Source organism: Passer montanus, unplaced genomic scaffold (genome assembly GCF_014805655.1).
Source record: "Passer montanus isolate IOZ18808 unplaced genomic scaffold, ASM1480565v1 scaffold89, whole genome shotgun sequence".
NCBI lineage: Eukaryota > Metazoa > Chordata > Aves > Passeriformes > Passeridae > Passer > Passer montanus.
In genome coordinates this window covers 1,908,790-1,933,766 of record NW_024374256.1, presented here as the reverse complement: position 1 = coordinate 1,933,766, position 24,977 = coordinate 1,908,790, and the positions used below count along the sequence as shown (strand labels likewise).

The following is a 24,977-nucleotide window of genomic DNA, read 5'->3' as shown; positions in this document are numbered from 1 at the left end:
ACAAGCCAACTGAGAGGGGTGATGGGTTGTTTTTAATGTGGTATTGTCCTTACAGTGCGAGCAAGATTTAGCCTTTGGAAGAATCCTGTCACGTCAGGTTGCCTGGGCAGAGATTCCCAAAAAAGTGGAGCTCTCCAGCTCAGGTGTCTGGGAGAGGATTAGGAGTCTTGGCACTGTCATGTTTTACCCTGCAGAGAGAACAGGGGAGGAGAACCCCAGCCCCACAACACGGGGGTAACTGGGTGCACACCCCAAAACCTGTAGCATCACCCCAACAACTCTCCCCTGCACGAACAGGGATATAAAATCCAACCAGGTGCAGTTTCCTGGAGGATGGAGGCTTTTTGGGAGGGCAGGGGAGGGTGGGCATGTGTGCCATGTGCTGCCAGCAGGGCTGACACGCGGGGCTGGGGCTGGGAGGGAGAGAGGGAGGGAGCTGCAATCAGGAGCTCTATTGTGGCTCTCGGGCTGCCGGCACAATGCAGCATTAAGAGACAAAGTCAGCTCGGCTCAGTGGGGTGCGGGAGGTGATTGGGGGGAAGGAGAGGCTGGCTCTGACAGGTACAAGGAGCCTGGAGTGATGGGGGGAAAGCCAGACTGATGCCGGCGCCTGCAAACAGTTTCTGGCTCCAAGCCGAGCTGCAGCTCTGGGAGGGTGAGTGAGCTGTGCTGCTCCACTGAGAATATCCCGGGGTGCTCCCAGGAGGGACCAGTCTGCACCAGCCCTGGGGACAGGGATGCACCCAGGCATGAGGCACAGCGGTGTGGATGGACAGACAGACAAACAGGCTGATCTCCAGGGAGAGATTGATCAGGGCAGGGCAGGCACCAGCCCAGGCTGCAGCAGGAAAACCTTTCCATGTGAAGGGAGCTGGTGGGGTGCTGGGCAGCAGCATCATTTGGGGTTTAAAGCCCCATTCCTTATCACCATCCCTTCTGCAGGTGCCCAGGTGCACCTTCCCCTGCCAGGTGAGGGCCCCACGAGTCCAAAGGGCTGTGCTGGTGCCAGTGGGGCCAGTTGGGCTCTGGGGAGCCACAAGAGCAGCTTCTCAATGGGAAAAAATAATAGTTTGGGGACAACCTATTTTACTAGCTCAGAGAAGAGGTGAAACACCCTGAGCTCTGCCCCACCACCATGCTCTGAGTGCAGGTGAGATGCTGGAGGTGGATGTGAGGATGGAGATGAGCTGGTGGATGTGAAGATGCAGTTTAACTGGTGGGTTCAGGATGGAGATGAGCTGGTGGATGTGAAGATGGAGTTTAACTGGTGGCTGTGAGGATGGAGGTGAGCTGGTGGGTTCAGGATGGAGATGACCTGGTGGAAGTGAGGATGGAGGTGAAGTGAGGACTGTGAGGATGGAGCTGAACTGGTGCATGTGAGGATGGAGGTGAGCTGGTGGCCTCTCCCCAGCTGAGACATTTTCTGCTCCGTCATCCTGAGTTTTCTGCTCTGTTTTGCCAGACTGTTCCGGGGAAGGCGGCTGAGCCGTGCCGCGCGTTCTCCCAATGCCATCTAGTGTCAGCTCCGGCAGCCCCGGACAGTTATTTTAAGGCATCAGCGCTGATTTATTGCAGAAGGATCTTTGAGGGCCAACAGGCTGCCCAGGCTGGTTATTAACAGCAGCACGGATAACTAACGGATGGGTGCGCAGCCTGGGCTGGATTATTTTTATTATCGCTCCTGTTTCGCACTAAAAACCCACCCTGGCAGGATGGAGTGCGAGGATTCAGTGCCGTGTCCGAGGTGATTAAAGTCTTTCAGCCTTCAGCCACTTGTCTTGTAGCCCCGCCATCACCTGAGGCTTAATCACTCAGAAAAGTGCTGTCATGTCCTATTGTCGCCGTATTGGGAGCGCGACCTCTTTCCCGTTTAGCTGCCATCTGAAAAGAACGTAACTTGCCAGGAGACAGGCGTGACTCAGGAGAATGGTGATGGGATATAAAGACTTTGACCTGCGGGCCGCCCATTTGGAGGCTGCCAAGGTCAGTGGCAAGGGCGACTTTTCTCGGTGATTATTTGGCCAAACAACCCAAAACAGGCAGTAATGGTTCTGTGCGTGACAGACAGCACTGGACTCTGCTCCTGCCGTGAGGGCATCAATCTGCCAACCCCTTCCCGCCTGGGGTTTGGGGCTGTGACTGCCCACGGTCCCCTCCTGCTCAGGAGTTTGTCCTCCACATCTTTCCTTGCCACCATCACAGGGCCATGGGCTGCACAGGCTGAGAACACTCATTTCTGCCTTTTTAGAGGCAAAGAGCCTCGGCAGCATCTCCCGTGTCCCATCCATCGGCCTGTCAGTGCAGGGGAAGGTTTCACAGGACAGATGTGCCCTGTCCCCTGCTCGTGTGTCCCCTGCTCTGCTCACCACCATCACCTGCCATGATTTAGGTCCCTGCTAACCTCATCCTCATCCTCAGCCACTGCTGACCATGTCAATTTATCTCCTTGGCTGCAAACCACCTCATGAGGCAGTTTGAGTCGGTGATTAATTAAGGTCTCCCTAGCAATGAGGTTACTCCCTGCAGCCTCACATATAAATGTAAGATTAATGGGTGCTGGCCCTGTTGGACGGCCACGACCAGGCTGGGCCAGCGAGGGTTTGCCTGCTCCCATCCAGACACTCCTTGAACACAGATTTTCCGTGGAAGAACTTCCAAACAAACCCATGGGATGGGGAATGCAGCCGGCAGGGCAGTGGGGAGCCAGGGGGCCGAGGAAAGGGGGTCCCGGGGCTGAGCCAGGCACTGAGCAGAAGCAGCAGCCAGCGATGTTCATCACAGACTCTCCCCGAGGCTGAGCCAACATCCAGCCTGCTCTGGGTGTTTAATTTTCACTAATCTGTTTGGGGTTTTTTAATTATCTGCAAACAAGGTGCCTTCTTCATGGAATAACAATGCTGGGGACAGTGGGCGGCGGGGCTGTGCCCACACCCCTTCCCTGCCGCTCCGGAACTTTGCCCAGGACTTGTTTATCTGTCCCTATCCATCATCAATCACGGGATTCCGCCCTGCTAACCAGCATCTGCATCTGCATCTCCGACAGCAGGAGCGAGTCCTGCTCAGCTGGTGTGTGAAAGCCTTCGCAATCACCCGGTGCTAAGGAGCTGGAGGAGGGTTTAAATACAAGGCTCTTTAATAAGATGAAAAGAGCCCTTCCTTTCCCCACTGGTTTTCTGCTTGCTCTTTCATGCTGTCGGAGCCCTCGGGTTGTGTCAGGGCCTGCCTCTCCGTGGGCTGACAGGTTTCCTAACTCCCCTCCCTGCACTGTCAGCACAGCATCAGGAACAGCAAATTCCAGTTGCAGCAGCTGGAGGAGGAGGAAGGCCAGGTCGGAGCAGTCCCTGGCCTCGTGTGGTCGGGTTTTTTCCTCCAAAACATCCTCAGTGGCACCGGTGACCTGCAGAAAACCCTGTGCCTCGTTGTGTGCAGCAGGAAAATGGGTCTAATCCCGTTTCCCCGTCTCCTCCGGAGCTGGCTGCAGTGTTTGATTCATGTCAGCGCCTTGGCTGGTGACTGCGGGATGAATGACGCTATATAAATGCAAAGTGTTATTAATATTTCATGTTGTAGTGAAAATGTACTAATGGGGCTTGTTCCTGGAAGATAAAGTGCTGCCATTAATACACCTTTGTGTCCCCTGCGCTGGGGACTCACCTGTGGAGGGATGGAGGGGCTCTACCAGAGCAGAAACTGCCCATCACACCTGGCAGCTCCCCAAAAGAGGGGATTTTAACCCAGAAAGACACAAAGAGCCTCTTCTGACACCCACAAAATTAGGGGTGCCAGGGGCAGAACGTCCCCCCACCCACCACTGGGTGCTGGTGGATGGGGGCTGCTCTGGGTCCTCCCTGCCTGCCCGAGGGGGGCACAGCCCCTGGGAACCCCCTCCCCAGCACAGCCACTACACAGGCATGTTAAAAAAAAATAAAAATGGGCTTGTTTGATTTCAAACTGCAGAACTCTTCCCTGGAGCCATCCGCAAACACTGGTAATTTACTTTACAGCTGTTTAGATTTGTTTCTCTACGTTTTTTTTTAAACCCCAGCAGAATTGCAAATGAAATGTGTGTTTGCTCCTCAAATGACTCCAGCCCTACCTGAACTCCTGCACCCCACATCTCCTTGGACTCCCTCCCCTCTGATCCCCATCCCTGCACCCCACAGCTGTGAGATGGGGGTCAGACCTCCAAGAGGGGATTCTCTGAGCTGGGGGTTCCTCTTGGGAGGGCTCCAGATTCTGGCGTCAAGGAGGGGTGATGGGGAAGAGACTTGTGCCAGCTTGCAGGTGAGGGGAGCACAGGCAAGCAGTTAATCAATTGCCAGTGAAATTATCAACTGCCACCCATTTAGTAGAGGGTGGCAAGGGATAAAGTAAAGGCTCTGCTAAATTATTGCCACGGTGCAAAGTTTCAATAAAAAAAGATTATAAAGGGCGGTGCTCGGCTGAGAAGCTCCCGGAGGTGGGGCCTCCCAGGGCTTCGACCACTCTGCAGCGAGGGGATGGGTGCAGGGAAGGCATGGAGGGACCCCAGGTAGTGCTGAACATCCCTGCAGGAGCTGAGCACTGCCAGCCCCGAGCTCCCACCCCTCCCCACGGCGGAGAGCCGGCTCAGCCCTTCCCGGCACGGCAGCGCTGCGGGGCCGCCCTTCGCCTCGGGAAATTTGGCATTCCATGGGACACGTGGGGATCCGCCTGGAGCCTCATCCCTTCCCCTGGGAATCTCCTCCTCGCTCCCAGGAGCGCGGGGCTGACTCATGTGCTGTCTCTTGTGCCGGGCGATGCGCTCCTGCCCCGGGCAGGTGCCGACCTGCAGCAGCGCCGCCGAGGGACAGCCGCAGGTGAGCGGCCTGGGGACCCCCTCTGCCGCGACCCCCGGCCCCGAGGAGGTGGGGAGGGCTCTGGGGAAGTGAGTCTGCCCAGCCTGATGGGCACGGCCCGCGCTGCTGCCGGCAGCGTGCGCAGGGAAGGAGGAATTTGGGGTTCGCGTGTTCCTCCAGGGAGCGCCCGGAGAACCGGAGCGTCCGTGGCCACTCCAGCCCTGCGGGAGGGTGCACTGGCTCAGCTGTGCAGAGCAGGGGGTGTTCACCCCTCGGCGAGAGGCAATCTTATTAAGTTATTCCACTTATTTAAGGAGAACCAGAGCCAAACGCAGCCCTGGGAGTTTTTGCTGCAGCTCCAGGGAGCACGGGGCGCGTTTATCCGGCACGATGCGAGCCGGGCTCAAATCGACCTCGCAGGCTCCTGGGGTTGGTGAAATTGGTTGTTTTGGCTGCCCGGCCCCAGGGCAGCCCCTCGGCATGCAGTCCCCCAGCCTGTGCCCTGCCGTGGGCTGCCCGTGGGCTGCTCGGTGCTTGGGGACACGGAGCGGTGACACGGAAAGGTGGCAGCGGGCTCCTCCTGCGCTGCCCGGCGGAGGCGACGGCAGATTCCAGCGGTGGGAGAGGACGCGGCAGCTCCTCTTTGTTGTCTGCCTGGGCCAGGCCTGGCAACGTAAAGGGAAATGAATAACAAATACCTGAGCAACGAGGCGGGAGCTGGGGCGGGATGGGGGCTGAGCCGTGCACCGGGGGTGGCTGGAGGATGCTGTGGCTGGGGCAGAAACCCCGAGTGTTGTCAGGGGCCCAGAGTGGAGGACAGTGCTTGGAGGAGACGTGTCACCCGGAGCAGGTCTGTGCTGTCAGTGGTGTCCCTGAGTGCCAGCACAGGTCAGAGGTGGCCCCAGGAGCACGGCTCGGTGCTTTGAGGCACACAGGGCCTCCAATGGGGACCTTTTGCTGCCGCTTCAGTGTCACAGCATCTTCTCTCTTCCCAGGCTGGCTAAGAGGATCGGGGAGCCATGAACTGGGGGGCGTTTGAGGGGCTCCTCCGTGCTGTCAATGTCTACTCCACAGCCTTCGGCCGCATCTGGCTCTCCCTGGTCTTCATCTTCCGCCTGCTGGTCTACCTGGTGGCGGCCGAGAAGGTCTGGAGCGACGACCACAAGGACTTCGATTGCAACACGCTGCAGCCGGGCTGCACCAACGTCTGCTTTGACCACTTCTTCCCCGTCTCCCACATCCGCCTCTGGGCCCTGCAGCTCATCCTGGTGACGTGTCCGTCCCTCCTGGTCCTCATGCACGTGGCCTACAGGGAGGCCAAGGAGGAGAGGCGGCGTGAGATCCAAGGGGACAATTATCGCTGCAAATACCCCAACCCCGGCAAGAAGCGGGGCGGGCTCTGGTGGACGTACCTGCTCAGCCTCATCTTCAAGGCCAGCGTGGACGTGGTTTTCCTCTACATCTTCTTCCGCCTCTACAGGAACTACACCCTGCCCCGGCTGGTGAAGTGCGAGCTGCCGCCCTGCCCCAACGTGGTGGACTGCTTCATCTCCCGGCCCACTGAGAAGAACATCTTCACCCTCTTCATGGTGGTCACCACCTGCGTCTGCGTGGTGCTGAACCTCGTCGAGGCCACCTACCTGATTGGGAAGAGGTGCCACGAGCGCCTGGAGGCCGGAGGAGGGGACAGCCAGCAGCACAGCCACGACTGCCCCGTCTCCTGTGCCAACCCCGTGGGCACGGGCGGGCAGGCGTTCCGTGGGGCTGACTACAAACCCCCCACAGCCACCATCCCGCTCACGGCCTCCTGCCCCAGCACGCTGTCCGAGGATGAGGCTCCCTCCTAGAGCTGCCCAGGAGAACAGAGGAGCTGCTCACCTGGCCTGCAACTTCCTGGCTGCTCTTCCTCCCCTGTGCTCCAGCGCAGGGCGCTGAGGGTGGCAGCACCTTGGAGCTGGGCTGTGTCTGAGGGGTTTCTGACTCTCCTGTGCTGGGAAAGGCACTCTCCATCATCCTGCTGAATTTGGGGTAAAGCTGGGGCTGTAGAACACGTTCTGTCCCTGGCAGTGGCAGGGAGCAGCAGCTCCATGGCAGCTGTGAATTTACAGTGGTGCCCAGACTCTGAGCCTGCACCAGCCAGGACAGACACCCTGATCCCCCAGGAAACACCTCTTCCTATCTCTCACCCTACATCAGCCACTCAGTGGGTGTCAGGGCCACCTCAGACTGATGCAATTGTCATTAATAACACTCATTAGTTGAGTGGGGACAAGAGCAGGTTCCTGGTGTCCCAGCCAGGGCGAAGCGCAGGCGTGAGGATCCAGCCAGGCAGGCAGAGCCCGCTGTGAGCTGCTGGATCATCCTGCCTGGCCAGGGCAAAACACCTGAGCAAAACAGCCGGACACAGGAGAGGAAAACACCCCAAGCATTGATTAAACTAACATTAAATGGCAGAATCTGATCTCGTTTATTGCTGTAGTCCATCGCGTTCGGCCGTGACACGGGCGCTGCTGCTGCTTCCGAGGCCATCAGAGGCAGCTGGCATGAATAATTAACAATAATTTCATGGCAAATGCACTCACAAGAAACATTAACATTGAACATGCAGCTCGATCTGTTACTGGTTTTGCTTTATTCAGAGGGTGTGATAATTATTTTTTCCATGAGCAGTGACAGTGCCAGCGCTCCCTGGCTCTGTCCCAAAGGAAGTGGCACAGGGGGCGAGGGAACACCATCGCTGTGTCCTGTATGAGACTGAGGCCATTCTCAGTGACAGATCATCACGGTGATCCAGCTGAGACCTTCCATGGGCAAAACTGAGCTCTTTGCCACAGCTGGATGGGAGGCTGAGGGGCTGCTGGGGCCAGGGGGACGCTGGGGACAGGCAGGGCTGAAGGGAAGCCAAGAGCAGGTGGGGCTGCAGCACTGCTGGATGGGAGGGCAGGGAATGAACCAGCCACTGGTGGGGGTGAGGGTGCTGGAGAAGCCCTGGGGGGATCCTGGCCACCAGCACTGAGCCCTCTGAGCCCACAGCTTGAGTCTGTGGGAGCTTTGGGGTCAGAGACACAGATGATGAAATACACACAGAATTTTTTTCCACTTCTCAGGGGCAGTTGTGCTGGCACTGCCTTCCTTCCATCCGCTCCTGCTGCTGGATTATCCACCTGAAAGTTTTCTTTATGAAGTGCATAACGTCAGAGGACACAAGTTGTTCTTTGTGTGCGAGCCATTGCCCCGAATTAAAGAGCATGGGCTGGGCTGTTTGTTTTCCAGCAAGGTTGGCCACTCCTGCTCCAGGCTGGAGAGTGAAACCCCAAGGAGTTCCCCTCTGCAGGCGCTAATGGGGACAGAGATGAGCCCCAGAAAAACCATCCTGTCCCAGCTCTGCACACCAAAGCACAGCTGGAGCTGCTGCCCACTGAGAGACACCTGCAGATCCAGCTGCTGGATGATGTTGTGCTGTTTTGTCTTGCTCAGAGCAAACATTGCAGAGCTCTGGGTGTCTTGCACCATCCAGGCTTGGGATAAGCAGCAGTCAGCCAGAAAAACAGGAGCATTCTGCTGCTTCTTTTGATACTGGTGCCAAAAATGGGGGTCTGGGTACTGGGATATCTCCTGGAATGCAGAGGCAGGACCAGAGTCAGCAAACCACGGGGTGTGTCACAATAAAAGCTGAATATTTCCCAGAGTTTGCATCCTCACACAGGAAATTCGCTGTATTTGCTTGTAAGGTCCCAGAAGACTTTCTAAATTTGGGGTGAGGGGATTTTAAAGAAACTCACCACCAACTCCAGGCCAGGCAGGGATGTGGAGGGGATTGCGTGCACAGGTCAGGGGTAAATTTGCCTTCCCAGCTGGGGTTTGTTTCTGCCCTGGCCAAAACCTGCCTGTTTGCTGGGAATTGAGGAGAATCTCTCTGATTTATGTCTAACCCTGGCTGCCAGCTCCCAGGACCCCATGACTCCTCTGCCCCTGTTCTTGCGGGGGAGTCTCGTCCCAGGGGATGTGGCCCTGGAGGGGGACAGCTGCTGGCAGACAGAATCCTGCCATGCTCCATTTAAGCCCAGGGGATGTGGCCCTGGAGGGGGACAGAATCCTGCCATGCTCCATTTAAAACCCTTCTAAAAAGGGTTTTAGGTTTGAGCTTTTCCTGCTGGTTTGGCATCTGCCAGCTCCACAGTTTGGATTTTTCCTTTATGGAGGATCCAAGGCTGGGCCTCCCTAAGCCACTGGGTGTTTCAGTGCTCACATCTGGCACTGAGGCCTCTCAGCTGTGGGGGAGCAGGGTGGCACATCCTGGGTACACCCCTGAAGCTCCCAAAGAGCTGGGATCTGCAGAACCACACTGACACCTTGTCCCTGTGCCCCCATTACCATCCCTCTGCCAGTGTGGGCGCAGGGACGTGCCCCGTGATGGATTTATGGATTTACCCAAACACTCAGCTCAGCATTTCCAACACTGCAAAGCACAGGCTGTTTCTGCTCCCCGCCCAACTGCCTGAGGGAGATCTTCTGCCCATGCCAAATGCACCTGAACTTTCTCACCGTGACCACAGGGCTGCTCCAGAAATTCCAAAACTGCAGGCAAGAGGCTGCCCAGGGGGACCTGGCCCCACTCTTCACCTGGCCCTTACAGGGCTTGGCCGTGGGGCAGGGAGCAGCTGCCTCTGCAAGGAATCAGAGCTGCCAGTGCTTCCCAACAGCTTCCCTCTCTCCAGGGCTCTTCACCTCACAGGCCACAGCCCCCAGATTCCTGCAGAGCTCCTGCCACACCAGCTCTCTGCATCAACATAGCTCAAATTCCTGATCCGGGCAGCTCCGGGGTCAAGGAAGGTTCCGGAGCCCCTGCTTGGCTCTCATCCGGGATTGGGGTGCCTGTGGCTGTCCCCTCCTCCAGGCTTACCCCATCCTGCACCCCCAGCCTCCCACCAGGGTTTGCTTTGGGTCTCCTGGGCTCCCATTCCATTGTCCCCAGCCTGGCAAACCCTCGCTGGCTTTGTTTGACCTCCTGGAGACAAAAAACCTCCGGGCAAGCGGCTCCTTGTGTGCCAGGAGAGCAGGGAGCAAATCTCTGCAGGCACCAAGCACCCCGGGGCTCCTCAGACGTGTCCCCACGGGAGGGGTGGCCCTGGCCAGGTGCCGAGGTGGCTCCAGCACGGCTGATGGGCCCCAGGGTGTGCCGGAGGATTCCAGGGAATCCTCGGGGCACTCTAGAAACCAGGTGAGGAAGGGAAGCGCATTCCTGCCCGGGCTACATCGGCATCTACCGCGGCTGATCCGTGGGACATCCGGTGGGATGAGCTGACACAGCCTCCTGGAAGCCACCTCTGGGCAGAGGGACAGACCCCTTAGGGACACCTCGCGGGTCCCAGGGGGTGTGACATGAGGCAGCAGCAGAGCGGGGACCCTGGTGCCAGCTGCTCTGTGGGAAAGGTCCCACCTGGCCACACCGGCCCCGCCAGGGCGGTGCCTGCAGGTTCCCGTAGGTTGGAGATACCGATGAGCTGTTGCAAAACTATTACTAAGGCAAAATCACTTCAAAAGTGGGTTGCAATTGCGTAATGCGGGACTCTGGGCAGTGCTTGCTGGTGGGCCCAGGGCTGGGTCTGCAGCGCCCAGACCATCCCTGCAGGGGATGGGACATCACCTGGAAGGAGCTGCTGGTGTTTCCTGCCGAGGAATGCGTCCGTGCTGATCTCCCTGCGGGGTTTGACCTGCCTTTTGTTGTTCAAGCCGAGCGTGTGTGTGCATGTGCGCAGCAAGAACGTCTCCAGGAGCTGTTTGCCAGACTCACCCAGTTACTGGGAACCAAACCAACCACCCTTCCCCTCCCCTCGCACGCTCAGACAAACCCTGCGTGTGCAGGAGGGCTGAGGCTGGCAAGGAGCTTCCCCGATCCCATCCGGACACCTTCCTCTGGCTCTCCCACCTGGACAGGTACAGGGCTGCCAGGGTGGAGGGGGGACAGCCCCGCGGGGTAACGGGGGGCAGGTGGGAGCTGTGTTGAGGTGTAACAGGGGGAAGGTGGGACCTGGGGCTGCTGTGACTGTGGGCTCAGAGGTAGGGACACCAACCTCACACAATGCCACACCAGGACCCCACAGGCCATGCCGGGGTCCCCATCCCATGGGGTGATACACGGGGATGGCACAGCGTGGCACCCCGAGGAGCAGCAATGGCCCCCCCCCCAGGCCTTGCACTTCTGTCCCACACCCCAAAGAGGCAGAGACCCCCCCGAGAAAAGTGGTTCTGCTGAGTTTGCAGCCCAGCTGGGAGCAGGGCGCTGTCGGGTCCAACGCCCTGCGCCCACACGGGGCAGGACGTGGCCGTGACGCAGTGGGTTGGCATCCCGGGGGCTGGCAAAGGTGCCGGGCTCTGCGGGAGGCAAACGGGCACTGCCGGCACAGCTGAGCACACCTGAGCGCTGCCCCTGCTCTGCCTGGCTGCCATCCAGCCCTGGGCAGCCCCTGGGGGCTCACGGCGTGCTGCACACACCCGCTGCCACGGGGATTGGCACAGGGCTTGGCACGGAGATCCCGTCCCCTTCCTGCCCCGCTGCGGGTCCATGACTGGAGCCAGCGCTGGGCTGGCAGCTGCTGGGCAGGTGGGTTATGGGCAGGGGGGTGCTGGAGGGGTCTCACTGGCACCAGGGATGGGTCGTGGGTGAATTGGCTGGCACTGGGGGCATGCAGAGTCTCCAGGTTCCATCAGCACCAGTTTTTGGGGGCAAAACAGCAGCTCCCCTCTGCCGGTTTTAAACCCAAGGGCTGGGTGGGAACACAGTGATTGCTCCCCACCCTGACTCCCGGCCGAGGGTTTGCCAGGGAGGAAGATCTGGTTTCAGATGGGGTGGGGAGCGAAGGTGTGTGGGCACGGGCAGAAGCACAGCCCTGGCACTTAGGACACGCTGCCAGGGACCCCATCCTGGGGCTGCTCAGCCCAGCCACCCTTCCCGGTGCGTCCCTGGGCCAGGAGTGTGGGAGCACAGCCACAGATTCAGGGCTTGCTGTGGGTGGCCCTGGCCAAGGAGAGGCTCCCAGAGTGCTCCATGGGCTCCGGGCAGTGCTGCAGGTCCTGTTCCACCCCACAGCCCTGGGACACCACAGTGCACTGGATGAGGGGACCCTGATCAGCAGTCTGCCATCGCGCCCTGGCTATGCCCCGTGCTGGACACTTCCCACCCCACAGCCCCCGGTGAGCGGGGAAGGAGCCTGAACCCCTCCAGGTACGTCTCAGAGGGCACTGGGTGGGCAACAGGCAGAGGCAATTCCTTAAAGTGGGAGCAAGCCGGTGAATCCCTTTGCCAGGGCAGACACCTTCACAGCCCAGAGGGTTGTGAAAACCAGCCGGGTTTGTAAATCCAGGTGCAGTAAAGCTCCGGGTCAGGCTTAGCATGTCTCCCTCCTCACACAGGACAGCCCCAGGCTGAGCTGCAGAGCCGGTTTGGCCGTAGGCACCTCCGGCGTTGCTGCCGGAGCAGGAGCAGAGCGCTGGCCAGGGTGACATGCTGGTGACATGCTGGTGACATGCTGGTGACACACACAGACTGTGACACACACGGACTCTCACTTTCTGCAGCCCCACTGTCACCTGTGTTTGGGCTGCCACAGGTATCACCTGTGAGAGAGAAAACAGGTCCCTGGCATGTCCCAGCACCCCAGCGCTGCAGGAGCAGCCATTTCCCCTTTGGCTGGTGAGCCTGGCCTGCTCCAGCAGATCGTGCTGCCAGTTTGCACCAGCACTCACAATCAGGCACAGAGCTGGTGGCAGGGACTTGGCCAGGTGGAGCAAAGGAAGTGCAGAGAGATTGAGTCACCTCTGTCACCAGCAGTGTGTGAGGATGGGCTTTACTGTCTGCAAGGGTGAAGAGCCCCCTAGATGAGTGTAATGTTGTGGGGGAAAGGGTTCAGAGGTCGGTGAGAGTTAGTGCAGCGAGAGATGTGCAGCCCCAGTGGTGTCCCCATTGCTCCTTCTGCCTCTCCAGGTTGGGTGACTCTGGTCTCCCTCAGCTGCCATGGATTGGAAAACGCTGCAGGCGCTGCTCAGCGGGGTCAACAAGTACTCCACAGCCTTCGGCCGCATCTGGCTCTCCATGGTCTTTGTCTTCCGTGTGCTGGTCTACGTGGTGGCGGCCGAGAAGGTCTGGGGGGATGAGCAGAAGGACTTTGACTGCAACACGCGGCAGCCGGGCTGCACCAACGTGTGCTATGACCACTTCTTCCCCATCTCCCACATCCGCCTCTGGGCCCTGCAGCTCATCTTTGTCACTTGTCCTTCCCTCCTGGTCATCATGCACGTGGCCTACAGGGAGGACCGCGAGAGGAAGAACCGGGAGAAGAATGGAGAGAATTGCCCCAAGCTCTACAGCAACACGGGCAAGAAGCACGGCGGGCTGTGGTGGACCTACCTGTTCAGCCTCTTCTTCAAGCTTATCATAGAGATCCTGTTCCTCTACCTCCTCCACAAGATGTGGGACAGCTTCGATTTGCCACGGCTGGTGAAGTGCTCCAACGTGGATCCCTGTCCCAACACCGTGGACTGCTACATCGCTCGGCCAACCGAGAAAAGGGTCTTCACCTATTTCATGGTCGGAGCCTCCTCCATCTGCATCATCCTCACCGTCTGTGAGATCTTCTACCTCATCTTCAAGCGAGTTGTGCAGAGGACGAGGAAGTGGAGGAAATCCACCAAGCGCTCCGTCAGCTACAGCAAGGCCTCCACCTGCCACTGCCACGTCAAGTCAGAGGAGAAGGACAACAAGTCCCAGCCGAGGTGTGTGGCAGCCCTGACTGCTCTGTGAGGGGTGCTGGGAAGGGTGGTGGGGGAAGAACTGTCCTGGTATGTGCCAGGGATGGTTGGCACCACGGGTGACCACCAGTGGTGCCACCACCAGACTCTTCAGGCAGGATCTCGATGGCTGTAAAGGGAGGGGGACACATCCATGGGAACTCTCCTGCTTGGGACCATGGGCACATCCCTGGGTGTCCCAGTGGTGTGGACACGCTCGGTGGCAGGTGGGTGCTGGCTGCCCGTGGCCATGCCTGAGTGTGTCTGTTCTTCCACAGAGGAGAAGAGCTGTGACCTCACCCATCCCAGCCAGTTCACATTCCCCTCAACTTGGCTTTTCCAGCCTGGCAAATCCCTGAACCCTCAAGAGTCGACCTGTGTGAAAAGTGACTAAACCCAACAAAGTAATGCCCCTGGAGAGAGACCCACGGGTGCCTGAGCAGACACAGGTAAGGCAAGGGCAGCCCTGGAGCTCTGCAGGTGGCAGTGCCACAAGCATGGACATCACAGCAGCACACAGATCCTCTGTGTCCAGCAGCTTCTCTTGGTCCTGCAGCTCTGCTGCTCCCACGCTGGGTGTGAGTGCCCCCAGCTGGTGCCCAGCAGGGCTGGTGTCACCCAGTGCGTGCCAGTCCTCCCAGCTCACCGTGCCTCACACATGCACTGCTTTCTTTTGTACCAAGAAACCAAAGGAACTCTGGGCTCCGTGGCCAGAGTTCTCTTCATGTACCCAAAGTAATGACAGAGGACTGGGGCTTCAGTCTGTTTGCAACTGTTCTGCTGGCCCAGTTTGCCCAGTTTGCTATTTCTCTCCCTTGGCTCACACAAGCACCAAGCCATGTCTTACCCAAAAGCCCTCGCTGGCTCTGCTGCTTCCCTTGGTGCCTCTGTGTCCCCCCTCACCTCAGATGCACATCACACACAGCACAAGCTACAGATCCAAAAGTCCAATAAATATCGTGTTTGGAGACACCAAGATCTGCTCTGCACGCTGGAGACTGGGGGACTGGTGAGGGCAGAAGACATGGATTGGCAGAGGTTCCTCAGGAGCCCACAGCCAGGTCCTTCTCCTCCGCCTGAGCTGGGTGTTGGTCGAGCCCAGAGCCGAGCTCACGTCCGCCCGTTCCGCCTCTCCCAGCTTGTCACGCGTCGTTAAACTTTAATTCAGCAGAACCTCACGCTGGCCCCCAAGGAAATCAAGGAGGGATGAGCATCAATTATTTACTAAACCTTGATAAATATTACAATAAATAGAAATTATTTCCATTTAATCTCTCCTTAAGCGGCACTAGCGGAGGGTCGGCTGTTCCCGGCTCCGCTCGGCATTTCACAGCCCCACGAGCGTGTCGGGGTGTGCTGAGACCCCCGACAGCAAAGCTCCGTCTGGAACCTGCGCGGGAGCTCCGGGCCGGGCTCCGGTGGGCTTCATCCCGAGAACCGACGGGATGAGGGATCGCAACTGGGCTCCGGTGGGGCTCAGCCCGGGAGCCCGCGGGATGGGGGCCAGGAACCGGCGGGATTCATCCCGGGAACCGGCGGGGTTCATCCCGGGAACCGGCGGGATGCGGGACCGCAGCCGGGCTCCGGTGGGGCTCCAGCACCACCCAGCGCCCGTCGCACCGCACGAATCCTCGGGGGCAAACCACGAGCGCCGCAGCCGCGGTCCGGGCAAGGACGGAACATCCCCGGGACCCCGGGCGGGGAACGGAGCATCCCGGGGTCTCTGGCTCAGCGGGTTTGCCCGGTGGCGGACCCGCAGCCGTAATCAGAGTGCGGGAGGCAACCGAGCTTCCCCCCAGCTTCGGCCCCGACGGGTCCGGCCGCCCCCGCCCCGCCCGCCGGGGCCGCCCCCTCGTCCGGGGGCCGCGGGAGGGGGCGGCCCCGCACACCTGCGGCGCGGCCCGGCCCGGTGCTAAGCCCCGGCCCCCAGTTTCCTGCCCACGCTCCTCCTCCGGCTTCCCCGGGCCCCGAATAAGCGGAGGCACCCGGCCCGACCCCTCGCACTGAGCCCGGCGGGACGTGCCCGGCGCGGCGGAGGTGAGTGCGGGCAGCCGGGACACCGCGACCGCTCGGGGACACCGTGCTGGGGACGGGGCACCCCACCGCTGCCAGGGCTTCCTTTAACGGCACAGCCGTTAATTCTATGCTTAATTAGCAGCGGTTAATGAGGAGCCGGGGCTGCGGCCGCCCTGTCGCTCCCTCTCAGCCGGGCTGGGGGCTTGGCTCCCCAGAATCCCGAGAGCGGCAGCAGCGTGGTGAGCAGTGCTGGGGATTCCCTGGCGATGGGAGGGGACTGGGGCTGGGAGTCCGTCGCCCTGCAGCAAGGGAGCTGGTGGGGCGCTCTCTGTTCAGTTTGGGGTGAGCCCTGAATAGGCTTCGGGGTGGCAGCTGTACCCCAAGGGGTTGTGCTTCCCCTCTAGACCATCCTGCTCTCTGCTTTTTGGGAAAGCCAGGGCAGCAGCAAATTTGTGAGCCCCACAGTGCGCACTCTCCAGGTGCCCTGAGCTCCCTGGGCAGCCCCAAAACCCCACTGGCTGCAGGCTGTCCCCAGAGGGGCCAGAAGAGCCACGAGCTGTGGGTGCTGCTGGGAGGGGAGAATTCCCGTCTCTCCCAGCTCCCTGTTCCCGCACTGTGTAGGAGGAGCCCTCTGGGACTCCTAAACGCTGCCTGGAACCGTCCGTCCCTCAGAAGTGGGATGTTCCTCGGAGGGTTTGCTGGGACACTCTGCAGAGCAGCTATATCCTGAAAAAGCAGGGTTTAGGTGGTCACATCTGCCCTGTGCTCCCCAGCATGGAACCAGGGCACTGACGTGCCTGCTGTCTTCTCTCTGCTGACAGAGGCAAAGGCTTCCTAGAAGATGGGTGACTGGGAATTCCTGCAGAAACTGCTGGACCAAGTCCAGGAGCATTCGACCGTGATTGGGAAGATCTGGCTCACCGTGCTCTTCATCTTCCGCATCCTCATCCTGGGCCTGGCCGGGGAGTCCGTGTGGGGGGACGAGCAGTCGGATTTCGTGTGTAACACCAAGCAGCCGGGCTGCACCAACGTCTGCTATGACAAAGCCTTCCCCATCTCCCACATCCGCTACTGGGTGCTCCAGTTCCTCTTTGTCAGCACCCCGACCCTGATTTACCTGGGCCACGTTGTCTATCTCTCCCGGAAGGAGGAGAAGCTGAAGAAGCAGGAGAGCGAGCTTCGGGCTGTCCACAGCAAGGACCCGAAGATCGAGCAGGCCCTGGCAGCCCTGGAGAAGAAGATGTCCAAGATCTACATGACAGAGAGCGGGCGGCTCAAGATCCGAGGGGCGCTGATGTGGACGTACATCACCAGCGTCATCTGCAAGAGCATCTTTGAGGCCGGGTTCCTCGTGGGCCAGTGGTACCTGTACGGCTTCTCCATGGTGCCCCGCTACGTGTGCAAGAGGGACCCCTGTCCCCATCAGGTGGACTGCTTCATCTCCCGCCCCACCGAGAAGAGCATCTTCATCATCTTCATGCTGGTGATGGGCCTGATCTCCTTAATCCTGAACCTCCTGGAGCTCTTCCACCTCTGCTGCAAGAACCTGCTTAGCAACATCAAGAAGGCGTCGGGGCCAGCTGGGCCGAGCCAAGACACCTTTGTGGATGACATGGTCTCGAGTCCCTACGCGCCCAAGCACTATCCCTTCCTGCCCATGGCCGAGAGCCACGCACCCTCCTACCAGACCTACAACAAGCTGTCCAGCGAGCAGAACTGGGCCAACTACCGCAACGAGGAGAACCTGGCACTGGGCAGTGGCAGCAGGCCCCTGTCGGACCCCTACGCCCCCGGGCTTGCTGAAGCCTCCGCCCCGGAGGAGAAGCCGGGCAGCCGGCCCGGGAGCTCAGCCTCCAAAAAGCAATATGTGTAGTGCCGGGCTGGCCCCGGCTGGCAGGGGGACATTCCTCGGTCCCTTGTGCCTGCAAAGGTGCTGGCTGTGGGCAGGCAGCTGTCTCCTGCCTGGTTCTGTGCTGTACACGTCCCCCTCTGGAGGCTCCGGAGACCTGCCCGCCCTGGGAGGGGATGCTGGGGAGCACGGCCCTGGAGCTCTCGCCGGTTTTCCCCATAGACCCTGCAAGGAAGGAAACTGCACGAAGTTCCCCGGGACACCGTGTCCTGTGTGCCTTGCCGTGGGAAAGGGAGAAAGCTCTGGAGCCACGCCGTGGAACAGGCTGTCCCCGAGGCCATGGCTGCAGGCTGCTGGCCATCGGGAGCTGTGGTTCAACCAGACCCCAGAGCCTCGGCCAGCACGAGAGCCAGGAGTGCAGCCGTGGGAAGCTGCTCGTCTCCAGCCTCCTCACGGAGCAGGCTGAGCCGGGGACTGCCGGGAAAAGCTGGGCTGGGGCAGCGCTGACTGATCCTGGCCACCAGCCCCATCCCATTCCGGTGGCCCTGGCACCTGCCCAGGGTTTGCTGCAGAAGCTGCCCCCTCCCCATGGGACACAGAGGGGTTAAGCCAGCTCTGTTGTCACCAATGGCTGCAGGGTCACCGTGGGTGACCCAGGCGTGTGAGTTCCTCCCCTCCCGGCCCTGGGCTCTTTCCCATGGGATGTGTGCCTTTAAGTTATTTTTAACCTGCTGGGCTGAGCACGGAGTTTCTGCCTTAAAGGTGCAGTTTGCAGGGACTTTGGGGAGCCGTGTCCAGCCTGGCCATGTGCCTTGGAGCCCCGTGGGGTTTAGGGAGCAATCAGCCCAGCACCTGATAGTTTGGGGGTTTTGGGGTTTTTATTGCTTTGCACTAGTCATCTCCTGCTGTGGGCTGAGGGGCTGGGGAGGCGGGGGGGGTGGAAGGACAAACTTGTCACAGGAGCTGTCACCCTGACTTCACCAGCCCACTGATGCTGTGAGAGGGGATTGTCCTGCTGTGACCAAGGGGCTGCAGGTCCTGTGTGACCCAGGTGTGAGGGTGGGGTGTGGGCACTGCCCTCAGCACTGTTTCCCTTCCCCTGGCAGATTCTGTGTTGCGTCTTGTTGAATAAAGTTGGATGAATGAGAAAAGGTGAAGGAGGTGTGTCTGTGCTTCCTGCTGCCTCCAGGAGGGTTTGGGGCTGAGGGAGGGGGTGATGGGTCTGGGGAGAAGGGGAAAGTGGACACCCAGTTGTGCTGTGGGTGCCACTCACCCACTGAAAGCACAACCCTCCCTGCTGTGGCCTCCTGTCCCCCTGAGCCAAGCCCTAACCCAGGGTTTTGACAGAACTGTCACGTCCCAGGCTCATGGTGGCCCAAAGCAGAGCTCAGCCCCTCTCCCTCCACTGCAGATAAACCCAGCAGAGGCCATGGAGCTGCTCGTGGCTGCATAATAGGTGGAAATGAGCCACAGATAAAGGCACACAATGTGGCTGGGGCTGTTGTTTAGTTCCCCAGCCAAGCCAGGCCAGAGCAGAGCCTGCTCTCTGTCGAGGGCCTCTCCAGTGAGGGTGGGACAGGCTAAAAATACCCTGGAGAAAATGAAATATGGGTGATATGGGGCAGTATCACTGCCATCGGCCACTGGAGGAAATGAGGAGGGAGGCACCCAGCAGTGCTGCCCTTGGGCTGGGAGCTGAGCCCACCCTTGGCTTCCTCCCTGCTGGGAACAAGGGGGGTGAAACCCTCTGGGGTGGGGGTCTGGGCACACCACCAGCTCCCAGCTCTTCCCTGTGCCCTCCTGGAGGATGCTGGGGTACATCTGCTGTGGAAGGACCCTGCCCTGCTCCCATGGTTGCCCAGTTGGGACCTGCCAGGCCACGCCAGCACAATGAGGGGGACACATGCCAGTGCTCCCCAGGTGCCAGCAGAGCCCTGCAGCTCTGGAGGAGCAGCCCAGTGTGCTGGGTCAGGACGAAACACTCTGTGAGTGAAAGGGAAGGGAGCAGCCGTGCCATGTTTACCCACCACAGTGTCCCCGGGTCACCTCCCCTCTCCAGAACTCCTATTTTTGTTGGCACGGGGGGAGCATCACGCTTTTCCGAGCGACCCTGCAAGGTGGAAAACAAGACGGCCGAGACCCCCCCCCCACCATTGCCTGGATAGTGCAGAGCCCCAGGCGCTGCACAAACACAGCTCCGTGTCCCACTATTGTTCCCGTGTTGTGACAAAGTGCCTCGGGGCAGCTGCAGTGACCCCACGCCGCCGGGACGTGCTGCCAACAACAACAGCGAGGGGCTTACCTGCGGGCCAGGCTGGGGAGGGGGCAGCAGCAGGGCTGCGCTTGGCAGCAGCCTCCCACAAGGTGGGCGGGCAGCCCTTAGGCAAATAAAAGTTTGGAGCTGATAAGAGCCCAGGCTGGCCTGGCGGAGCCCTTTGGCACAGCCTGGGGACAGACAGTGGCATTTCTCACACCTCCACACTCCCTCCTGAGTAAACAAGTCCCTCTGGTCCCTCGTGGGAACGGCACTCACTCCCCCAACACCCGGCCCTGGATGAGGATGCTGAGCCCCATGTTGGCACAGGCGCCTGGGGGCTGTGGTGAGAGGCTCCCATGGGCACCCCCAGAGTTTGGAAACACTTTGAGGCAGCTCTGCCAGCCCTGGAAGGACCACACACTCCCCAGAACCCCAGTTCCTGCTGGGGATGTTGGTCTAACACCAGTCACAGTCCCCAGGAGCCCTGGGACTCCTCTGCAGGGAGGTTTCTGCCCTCCTTCCAGTTAGGACTAGTCCATGCCAGGCACCCTGCTCAGCTCTGCCATGGCCTGGGACAGAGGGCTGTCCTGCCTGAAAAGCTCTGCCTGAGGTGCTGGCCAAAGACCAAGGAGTTTATTTTTAACCTTTCCCAGCATACAGCAAACAGCAAGTGTCTAAATCTGACCCACTCAGGAAGAGCCGAGGTGGGAGCAGAATCACAGCTGAGGGGGAAGAAGGGCAGAGAGCTGGGCAGGAGGGTGCCAGGCAGGGCCACAGCAGGGCCACACTTGCCCACAGGGCCCTGTCAATGCCCAGGTGTGTCCTCAGGGGGAGTGGGAGCAGTCAGGAGCATCCTCCCAGGCCGGGCACAGAGCCCTGACCCCAGCACTCTGTGCCCACAGTAGCCACCACTGGGGCAACCCCAAACCAGGAATAATCCTGCCCTTTCCATCTGCTGCCAGAGGTGCACGGCGAAGGAAAAGCAAACCCCACGGAGCTCCCTTCCTCCCTGGGGTTATATTTAGCCCTCCACTAGGGTCCCTCCATGCATGGGCATGGCAGACAATGCAGCCCTGTGTGAGAACTGCAGGAGGGAGGAAACGCACTCAATAGCTGCATCCTGACATTGTCACTCACCCCCGGCCGTTTCCTCGTGTGGAGGCACCAGGACTGCAGTGCCCAGCACCCTGTGCCCACCCTGGCATGGCTCCTAACCCTGCCAGCAGCTCAGGGCATCATCCTGATGCAACACCAGGCGAGCAGAGGCTGCTGCCTGCAGAGCCAGGGGCTTTTTGTGGCATGGGAAGATCCGTGTGGCCTAAAAACAAGGACCCACAGTGGTCCGGAGTGCTGGGGATAGGGAATCAAGCCTGAGCTGTACCTGCAGGAAGAGCCAGTGCTGAATGGGAAGGGAAAATGTTCCCCTGTAGCTGTCCCCAGCTATGGCTCGAGGGATGTGACTTGGTGTAGAGCAGAGCTGCTCCTCTCCCACGGCACTTCAGGGCCTTTTCTGGCCACAGAAGGAGCCTCCAGGAGCAGCATGGAGGGAGCCATAGCAGGAAGTGAGATGTGGAGGCTGGGAAAGACTTGGCAGCTCTCATGAAAAGGGCAAAACCAGAGCCTGGGAAAAGCCTGGGCTGGGAGGGAGCAGAAGTCTCCAGGGGCTGTGGGAGACACGCTGAGGGGATGCTGTGTTTGCTCTCCAGCGCAGCCGGGGTGAGCACCCGCCGTGCCCCGGGGCTGTGGGGACACCGTGCTGTCCCAGGGCCACCCCACTGTGGCCATGTCCAGGGTGTCCTGGGGTCGCTGCACTGCACCAGGATGGGACACCAGAGTGAGTCCCTGCCAGCCCCTGCTCCCCCTGCCAGCTCCCACCCTGCTCCTCTCCTCCCAAAGCATCATCACTCCAGGCCTTGCAGGAAGGGCCCAGACGGCCTTGGGCCATCCCGGTGCCAGCACAGGGTCACCTCGTCCCCAGCCCTGCACAGCTGGAGCATCCCTGCTCTGATCTAACCGGACATCCAGAGCAGCCACACAGGTGTGCCGGATGGCCAGGGGGATGTCACTGTCCCCACAGTGAGCTGGGGCACAGCTCGCTGCCAGCATCCTGCCTGAGGAAACCACCACCTGCTCCTCCAACGAGCTGCTCATGATGGATTCCAGGAGCAATGCAGGACCTGGGCAGGACAGAGGGTCCGTCGGGAAGCTGCAGCTGCCCTCAGGACATGCCAAAAGCACTGCAGTCACCCTGACCCCCTGTGAGCCTGGGGCACAGCCACCACAGGCTGGGCTGGGACTGGGAGTACTTGTGGCTGCTGGATTCAACCCCTGAGCCATGGCACCGTGCATTCACAGCCAGCCCCAGATGCAGGGGCATCCCTGAAGCTGGACAAGCCTGGGAGGATGCTCTCACACCAAACACTGGCCCCCTGGCCAAGCACGGGACTCCTTGTCTGGGGACAGGCTCACTGCAGGCAGGGCTTCCACAGCAGAGCCCAGCTGTGCCGTGCTGGGAACAGCTGGATCACAAACCCCCTGCACCAGACAGCATTTGCACGTGAGTGGCTGAGTGCAGGCTCGGGAGGGCAGGGTTTTACCATAATGGCTTATTCAGCAAAGCTTCCTCTGGCTCTCCATGAGCCGCCGTGGCTGCTCACCCCAGCCCTGAGAGCTGCCCGCTCCTATTCTTGTCCCGCCGGCACTTCCCAAGCGGCACATTGTTGGGATTCAATGGGAGGAAGGGTGGGTTTACAGCACTGAAGGCTTAGGAGAAAGGCAACGGGTCTGGGAAGCGGCTTCAGCCCTGCCCCAGCGCCTGCAGGAATCCACAGACCTGCAGCAGCGCCGGCAGACGGACGGGAGTCCCCAGACACACGGAAAACAGCTGGAAGTGCCACGGGCAGGGGACGCAAGCAGGGCAGGGGCTGCCCGCCAGGTGCCATCGATGCCCAAGCTGGGCATCAGGGCTGAGTCCTTACCCAGGACATCACTCCAGCACTGTGCTGGAGCAGCTCCCCGAGCGACGCTGTGTGGGGCTGGGGCAGGAAATGGGGCAGCGAGGCCCCCCCAGAGCCCGATTGTGCCCGGCCGGGCCTGGGAACCAGGGGATCAATGGGTCATAAACAGCCGGGGGAGCCGCTCCGGCGCGGGGTGAACAAAGGCATTTCAGAGACAGCTTCCGAGCCGGTCCCAGCTGGGAGAAGGAACAGGACCATTCCCACCCCAGCACACAATAGGGGACGGCCGGCACCCCACAGCCTGGCTGGGAAAGCAGGAGACAAAGGGGAAGGGGCTGCTTCAGGGGACAGTGCCAGCCTGCCAAGGGGACAGCGTGGTGGGCACTGTGAGCCCCAGTGCAGGAGGTGGCAGTGGCACAGGGCTCTAAATCACACCCAGGCTCCTCCTGCACCTTCTCCCGAGGCTCAGCTGCCCTCGCAGCAAAGGTCAGAGCGTTCCCGGCGGTGCTGGGCCATGAGCCCAGCTGAGGGCAGCAGTCCAGCCCAGGACAGCAGCTCGGGCAGCAAACAGAGCCGGGAGCAGCGCAGTAAAGCTGTCAGCGGGGCAGGAATGGCCCTGGGGCACAGCACAGCTCGGTGTCAATGCTGACTGCCTGCTGACCTCAGCGCTCGCACCGGCACGGCAGATTTAGGATTTATCGTCCCCGGGAGGGGAAGGCCGGGCCGGGACAGAGCCAGGACCTTGCTCAGGCACCACGGGAAAAAACAAGCCAGGAGGCAGCGATAACCCCGGCCCTGGCCCGGCTCAGGCAGCTCTGGCTGGCGTTTGTCCCTGCTGTGCCAGCAATGCCTGAGCCTGGAGGGGACAGCAGCCACTGGCCCCAGGGCCTGCTGCCAGCCTCTCCCTGCTCAGCACCCCGGTGGGACCCCCGTCCCCTGGGACCCCACCCTGTGTTGTCACAGCCCTTCTCCTCGAGACAGAGAGGTCAAACAGAAGCAGATGACGCAGCTGGGGGAGCTGGGAGGGAGGCACAGCCACAGCACAGGCCGGGAATTTGGTGCCTCCTCCTCCTTCCTGCCCACCACCCTGCTGCCAGGCCTGCAGGGCAGTGCCAGGCCAGGGACAGCAATGGCATTTGTGCCACTGCAGCAGCTGCTTCTTGAACACGGAGGGAGCAGAGACATGCTCTGAGACAGGGCTGGGGCTGTGCTGATGCAGGAGACACAGAGGCCCGAGAACTGACAGGAGTTTATTGTGCAAAGGGCAGAGATGTCCCCATTCCCAACACATCGCCACGCTCAGAGCACCACAACGGAGCAGGACCAAGACTTTCAGCTCCCCCTGTCACTGTTCCTGGGTGGGATGATGCAGGGAAGAGGGTCCCCAGAGAGCTCCATGGCTGCTGTAGTACATTGTGGCGTGGGGCTGTATTGGGGTTCATCAAGAGCCACAGGGGATCTGCAAGCAGGGCAGCAGTTCTTCCTGTCACTGGCGGTCAGCCTGACCCCATCCCATGGCACTCAGGTCCACACTTCTACTTTCACACCATGGCAGAAATCAAACCTGAGGAGACACAGGTGGAACCAGGCCGAGAGTGTTTTGCGGTGCAGGAGCCAGGCCCGGCGAGAGCTGAGGAGTTTCAGCCTCTCTCCATTTCCACACACGGGGGGATGAGGGGGCTCCCTGCCCGCTCTGCCACCGAGCTCTGGGTACCTGGAGCCAATCCACGGGGTGGCAAACCTGACCCTCCGGTGAAGAGCAGCAGGCGCAGAGGGAGGCTGGTGGAAGCAGTGCAGGTGTCAGGGGAGTCCCCAGCTCCAGGGGCACCGCCTTTGCCCAAATCACCCTTTATTAACTCTTTTCGGGCCGGTTCCTGTTGAGCACGGCCCGAGGGGCGAACTCCAGCTTGTCCTTCAGGCTCACCACCTTGGTCAGGTCCTCGCCCGCGATCTCCTGCAGCTTGCGGTCCTCCCGCTGCTCCGAGATGCTCTTCTCCTCCTGGGCCGTGGCAGGGGGGTCTCCGCGCAGGAACCACTCCAGCTGGGAGCCCACCAGCCCCACCACGAAGGCCACCGGGAAGGTGACGTACGGGGCCTTGGAGCGCACGGCCGCCCACAGCACGGACCACATGCCTGCGGGGGCGGGACGCGGCGGTTACCGGCCGGGTAACAATGGCCGCAGGGAACGGGGACCCGCGTGGGCCGCGCAGGGACCCCCGCCCGGGTCCGCAGGGACCGCAGCCCGGCCCCGCTCAGAGGGGGAGTGGTGGGGGGACACGGGGGGGACACAAAGG

The 24,977-nt window shown here is 60.6% G+C and overlaps 4 protein-coding genes across 9 annotated transcripts; 3 read left to right on the top strand and 1 right to left on the bottom strand.

Moving 5' to 3' along the window:
* The first annotated feature begins 4,636 nt into the window (after positions 1-4,636).
* Positions 4,637-7,234, top strand: LOC120513901 (gap junction beta-5 protein-like). Its single transcript, XM_039733758.1, has 2 exons — positions 4,637-4,838; positions 5,813-7,234. The coding sequence occupies exon 2, from the start codon at positions 5,837-5,839 to the stop codon at positions 6,662-6,664; it is 828 nt and encodes a 275-aa protein (XP_039589692.1). The 5' UTR covers positions 4,637-4,838; positions 5,813-5,836; the 3' UTR covers positions 6,665-7,234.
* A 2,893-nt stretch (positions 7,235-10,127) lies between these two features.
* Positions 10,128-14,870, top strand: GJB3 (gap junction protein beta 3). 4 transcript variants are annotated; one of them, XM_039733784.1, is made up of 4 exons: positions 10,129-10,754; positions 11,908-12,042; positions 12,802-13,589; positions 13,948-14,870. In XM_039733784.1, the coding sequence occupies exons 3-4, from the start codon at positions 12,832-12,834 to the stop codon at positions 13,961-13,963; spliced, it is 774 nt and encodes a 257-aa protein (XP_039589718.1). In that variant the 5' UTR covers positions 10,129-10,754; positions 11,908-12,042; positions 12,802-12,831; the 3' UTR covers positions 13,964-14,870. The 4 variants fall into 4 exon arrangements, with proteins under 4 accessions (XP_039589715.1, XP_039589718.1, XP_039589717.1 ...); XM_039733783.1 differs by having other exon boundaries at positions 10,133-10,754; positions 13,883-14,870; XM_039733781.1 differs by lacking the exon at positions 13,948-14,870 and having other exon boundaries at positions 10,128-10,754; positions 12,802-13,846.
* Positions 14,871-15,501: 631 nt separating this feature from the next.
* Positions 15,502-18,626, top strand: GJA4 (gap junction protein alpha 4). The gene is made up of 2 exons (XM_039733780.1): positions 15,502-15,641; positions 16,442-18,626. The coding sequence occupies exon 2, from the start codon at positions 16,462-16,464 to the stop codon at positions 17,491-17,493; it is 1,032 nt and encodes a 343-aa protein (XP_039589714.1). The 5' UTR covers positions 15,502-15,641; positions 16,442-16,461; the 3' UTR covers positions 17,494-18,626.
* Positions 18,627-23,913: 5,287 nt separating this feature from the next.
* SMIM12 (small integral membrane protein 12) lies at positions 23,914-24,937 on the bottom strand. 3 transcript variants are annotated; one of them, XM_039733777.1, is made up of 3 exons: positions 24,611-24,937; positions 24,398-24,462; positions 23,914-24,247 (listed from the first exon to the last, which is right to left on the bottom strand). In XM_039733777.1, exons 1-3 carry the CDS (start codon positions 24,812-24,814, stop codon positions 24,205-24,207), a joined length of 312 nt encoding a protein of 103 aa, XP_039589711.1. In that variant the 5' UTR covers positions 24,815-24,937; the 3' UTR covers positions 23,914-24,204. The 3 variants fall into 3 exon arrangements, with proteins under 3 accessions (XP_039589711.1, XP_039589710.1, XP_039589713.1); XM_039733776.1 differs by having other exon boundaries at positions 23,914-24,462; XM_039733779.1 differs by having other exon boundaries at positions 23,914-24,937.
* Positions 24,938-24,977: the final 40 nt, after the last annotated feature.

Coding starts and splice junctions, on each gene's coding strand:
- LOC120513901 (XM_039733758.1), top strand. CDS start 5,837: ATGAACTGGGGGGCGTTTGAGGGGCTCCTCCGTGCTGTCAATGTCTAC.
- SMIM12 (XM_039733776.1), bottom strand. CDS start 24,814: ATGTGGTCCGTGCTGTGGGCGGCCGTGCGCTCCAAGGCCCCGTACGTC. Junction 24,463..24,610: donor CGGGCGAGGACCTGACCAAG/GTGGTGAGCCTG, acceptor TGCTTCCACCAG/CCTCCCTCTGCGCCTGCTGC.
- GJA4 (XM_039733780.1), top strand. CDS start 16,462: ATGGGTGACTGGGAATTCCTGCAGAAACTGCTGGACCAAGTCCAGGAG.
- GJB3 (XM_039733781.1), top strand. CDS start 12,832: ATGGATTGGAAAACGCTGCAGGCGCTGCTCAGCGGGGTCAACAAGTAC.